This window comes from Orycteropus afer, unplaced genomic scaffold (assembly GCF_000298275.1).
Source record: "Orycteropus afer afer isolate SDZICR_OR568_19922 unplaced genomic scaffold, OryAfe1.0 scaffold00539, whole genome shotgun sequence".
NCBI lineage: Eukaryota > Metazoa > Chordata > Mammalia > Tubulidentata > Orycteropodidae > Orycteropus > Orycteropus afer.
Genome location: NW_006922126.1, coordinates 467,249 through 472,306, shown reverse-complemented (window position 1 = coordinate 472,306; position 5,058 = coordinate 467,249). Strand labels below are relative to the sequence as shown.

At 50.7% G+C, this 5,058-nt stretch overlaps 1 protein-coding gene across 1 annotated transcript in view; it reads right to left on the bottom strand.

The window, feature by feature from the left end:
* The window catches only part of PCGF3 (polycomb group ring finger 3), a 44,968-nt gene that overhangs the window by 3,482 nt on the left and 36,428 nt on the right, over window positions 1-5,058 (bottom strand). Inside the window, exon 6 of the mRNA XM_007955763.2 lies at window positions 2,396-2,533. Within this exon, the coding sequence (XP_007953954.1) occupies window positions 2,396-2,533 (138 nt within the window). The remainder of the gene's footprint in view (window positions 1-2,395; window positions 2,534-5,058) is intronic.

Below are 5,058 nucleotides of genomic sequence, written 5' to 3'. Positions count from 1 at the left end.
AGGCTGGCGGTTCAAACCCACCAGCCACTCCTTGGAAGGAAGGTTGGGCATTCCTACTTCCGTAGTGATACTGCCTCGGAAACCCAAGGAGGGGTCGCTAGGAGTCGGGGCCGACTCGATGACAAACAACAACAACAACAGCTCTAGGGAAAGGCTTTCTCTGTGTTGGCTCTGGGGAAAGGTTCTCATCTCCTTTCAACATCTCCTTTCAACCAGTGTTCCTTGGGGATCTCCATGTATCTTGGTATCAATCTTCCCTTGGGTCTAGGAAGTTCTCAGTGCAGGGGCTCTGGATCCAAAGGCTCTTCTTTCTTGATGGTAGTGAGGTCCCTCTCCTCTGATCTCTTGTGAGATAAAAGGTGTGACTCGAGCAAGGGTGAGACTTGAGTAAGGGTGTGACTCAAGTCGCACCTCCTTGTAAGGTCAGGACTCAAGATACACCCCACAGGAGTCCTGCCTCATTAACATACAGAGTATTTACAACACATAAAATGCAGGATAATAACATCAGATCACAAAATGGAGGACAGTACTGGGAATCAGAGCCTAACTAAGTTGACACATATTTTTTGGGGACACAATTCAATCCATGACAATAACCTAGGCTTCTTCTACCGTATTTCTCAAAATTCTTCTAGCCTCTATTTATTTCCCAATTCCAAAGCTACTTCCACACTTGTAGGTATCTGTTACAGTAGCACCTCATGTCCTGGTACTAAAATCTGTATCCACTTCCTGAGGCTGTCATGACAACCAACCACAAGTTGGCTAAAAAACCAGAAAATTATTCTCTTAGTTCTGGAGACAGACTCTCAAAGTCCAAGTGTTGACACGGCAGCATTCCCTCCTCGCCTCTTTCAGCTTCTGGTGGCTGTCGTCATTCCTGGCTGTTTCTGGGCTCATGTCCCCATCGCTCCAATCCCCGCCTGTTTTCAGATGGCCTCCTCAGTGGGTATCTCAAATCTTCCTCTGCTTTTCTCTTACAAGGACACTTGTTATTGGATTTGGGGTCCACCCAGGTAATCCAGGATGACCTCATTTCAAGACCTGAATGATACCTGCAAAGATCTTTCTTCCAAGTGAGGTCACATTCCCAGGTTCTGGGGATTAGGGCACAGACATAGCTTTCTGGGTCACCATCAGACCCTCTACGCTACACTCTCCAAAACGCACCTTGAGTCTGTCCACTTCTGTCTATCCCACTGCCACCACCCTGGTCCACCTTTCCCAGAACGCCTGCTGCAGTCCCAGCTGGCCTCTCCTGCTATTTCTGTACTCTAACAAGCCGTGCTCCACACAGCTGGAGGGATGACGAAAGAATTGTCCATCATGCCCTGCACTTCCTGCTTGAGGCCCTTCCGATGCCCTTCCTCTACAGTCATCTGTGCACAGCTGGCTCCTACTGCTAACCTGTATTTCAGTGCAAGTGTCGTCTCAGCAGAGCGCCCCAAGCTCATGTGCTCACACAGTCCTCCACTCACCAGCCCTGCACACATTGCTAGATCACCAGGTTTTGTCTTATTCTCAGCATTTTATCACTACTTACATTTTTTTGATTACCTACCTACCTATCTACCAGGCCAGCACAGGACCGGGCAGTGTTCCGTTCTGCTATATGTAGGGTCACCATGAGCTGGGGCCGTCTCAATGGCACCCACCACCACCACCACCACCTACCTGTCTATATACCTCTCCCAGATCTGCTGCCCCAACCACATGCCGGGATATGACCAAAGAAAGCAGAATCGTATCATGTGTTGTCCTCCCCACTACGGCCAGGGTTTAAAACTGTGGCGCAAATACATATTCACTGAAGGAACAGGTAACTGAACCTCTCCAAGGACGATGTGCTCTCTTTCTGGAAGGCTCTGTCAGAAGCTGCCCCCGGGGCCCACTCCTCACTGCCAGACGGACCCTCCCCAGGTCACAGGGAAGCCAGCCCTGAATGCCTCCACAGCCACTGTTGTCATTCTTTTCTCAGCCTCCTCCACACACTTCCTGCACCCCGAAACCTGCTGCTGCTGACCTCTCGAATGGCAGGGCCCTGGGACAGCAGCGACTTCTGGTCATTGCAACACAGAGAGGATGTTCAGCAAGTTTGTGAAATTAAAGGGTAGAATTCCTCCTTGTGGTAAAACATGGCAACGTTATTTTAAAGTTACTTGACCCCCCACATCCCCTGGATTCTTTCTAAGGTTGACCTTGCACAAACCTCACTACTGTTTCCTATGCCATTATCTGGGAAAACAAATTGTGGATTCCCCTCCCCCTGATTTTTAAATCTCTGAACAAAACTATAGAAGAAAACAAAACAAAAAAACCCCAAAGATTTTTAGAAATATCATCTTCTACAAATAAATAACTTGCTATATTTTCTATTATGGTTCAACTATACCTCGTTGAAAGATGAAAGGTTAAGTTTTTTGGCGATGAACTTCTTTAGGTGCAAGACCGTGGCCTGGGCCGAACAGCGGATCCACTTCCGCTTTAACCCCCGGAGTTTGCTGCTGTTGCATTCCAGACAGATGCTTACCTTTAAGAGAAGACAGACACACAGACAGACATGCAGACAGGGCACGTTACAAGGGAGTCCACGGGCTTTTCTTCAAGTACTCTCTTACCCAGCTAATCGTGCAATTACGTGTAAGGACGTTGGCGTCTCGTGAAATCAGAACACTGCTTTGACCTAAAACTAGAAAAACAACTTCACCTCAATCATTCTACACACGGTATCTGGAAATGTGCATGCTTGCCTGCGATGACGAGGGAACTGAGGCATGGAGGTCAGTCAGTTGCCAAGGTCAGGAACTGGTTAATGGTGGAGACGGGATGCAAACAGGCAGTGTGCCTTGCGAACCGTGTGCTTAATCGGCATATTAACTGCCAATCCCCCCAAAAGAAAAAGGCCGCTTTCCAACAGTCATGGAGAGCGTGGACACAGCGGACGACGGGAACACCTCAACTCCCCGGAGAGACAAGGTTCAGTGACCCCTAAGGAAGGAGGATGAAAACGAGGCGGGAAACTGCTGCAGCCCCAGGGGCAGTGTCTCCTTCACTCGGTTACCTGAGAGCCCTCTCCTCAGACCCTCCTGGGATCCACGGCCTGTTCAGAGTGAGTGCCCATGGGGAACGGCCATCACAGTCAAGAAGGGCAGCCGCAGAGCACTCAGGACAAACCGCCTCCCGTGTGTCAACACAGTAACAGTGAAAGGCGAACCCACAGTGAGTAATGGTTTCAACTCAAGAAGCCACGGACAGGGTGAAAATACATGCTTACATCTGGTCAAATTCAAACAAAAAGCAGTTCTTTTCAAAGTAACCAGCATGTTTAGGATAAAAAAGGAAAAGGCCACACAGCAGTAATAACCAGGGGGATCAGAAACTACCGACTCTGGGCAGATTTAAACCAGAGCACAAGACTAACCCTAACCTTAGCCTACACACAAAAATGTGCTCCCAAAGGACAAACCACCAGGCTCCGGTCACCGGGAGAGGCCCTGGGGGCCGCGGAGAGCTTTGGGTCTGGGACCCCAGCCGTGCACTGCCAGGTGGCCCCTCTGAGGCGAGGACTGTTCTAGGTCAGCGTACATTCACAAAAGCTGACCCAGAAAGGCAGAGACGTGACTAGACGAGACCCATGCGGCGTTCGAAGCCCGTCACAGGATGGGCTCAGGGGAGCGCTCTAATAACTGCCAACAGACCACACCCTGGCTGCTTAAACAGAATCAGAGCCTGGAAAAGGCAGAAGGACAACAGGCAGCGAAAAAAACAAACCAACTCCTGAGATCCCTTCTCCCCTAAAGCCTCTGTTGAACTGTCCTCTTCCACACTGATCTGAAGTGCTGACTCGACCCCACCCTCAGTTCCCACGTCTCTTTCTGCCGCACGCTGATCACACCTCAATAAGCAACCAGAAATTCTAACGGTTTCCAGCTCCTGCTTAAGTTTCACGTGATGGTGCCATCTGAGAACAGTGGCATTTTGGTCTCTTTCTCTCGCTCACACCCACCCACACACTGCTGCCTCTTCTGTCCCTATCCCACGGGCCAGCAGTGCCACACCTCTGGCATAACCGTGGATAACGGGAGTCCTTGTCTGACAGGAATAAGACAAGGACTCCGCTTCACAGGACGTACGACGGTGATGTCACACTGAGACTGCTGACTGAGTCTGCACAGAAACGGGAGTCCTTGTCTGATGCGAGTAAGACAAGGACTCCGTTTCACGGGACGTATGACAGTGATGTCACACTGAGACTGCTGAGTCTCCACAGAAACGGACGGCCTTTCACCAGACTCTTGCATAGCATCTCCGACCGGCTGGGGGTCCTGAGGTCCTGCACACGAGTGAGTGCTCAGCGGCCAACCTCCAGGCTGACGGCGTGAATCCACCTGGGGGTGTCTCAGGAAAGGCCGGTGACCTACGTCTGACGGTTCTACCCTGACCCACCTGGGGCTCGCCTGGGTCCAGTGGACTGACAGCAGCTGGTGTGACGATGGTTTACTTTGTCGTTTTCAATCCCACAACGTAGGAAACAACACACGAGTAGACTCCTCGATGTTACATTTGTACTTTTCTTTTAATATGTTCTGGTAGCACAGTGCCTAAGGCATCTGACTGCTAACCAGAAGGTTGGTGGTTCAAACCCACCAGACATTCCGTGGAAGCAAGACTGGGTGATCTGCTTCCATAAAGGTTTATCACCTTGGAAACCCAATGGGGGTCACTATGAGTCAGAATCGACTCCATGGCAGTGGGTTTAATATGCTGCCCGATTCCACGTTCTCTTACGTGACAGCAGTATGTGCACTGAAAGACTCTAGCAGAAAGGGCCCTGGATCACTCCCAGGGACACCAGGGAGTCAGACCACTGGGAGGGGCACCACCAGGGAGCAAGACCACCTGGGAGCAGGGCCACTGGGAGCAGGGCCACCTGGGAGCAGGGTCACCGGGGAGTGGGACCACGGAGGAACAGGACTGAAGAGACCAAGGCATGTTGAGGGTGGCATGCTAAGTTATTCATATTTAAATGTTCTGGAGTGATCACAGCTACCTCAG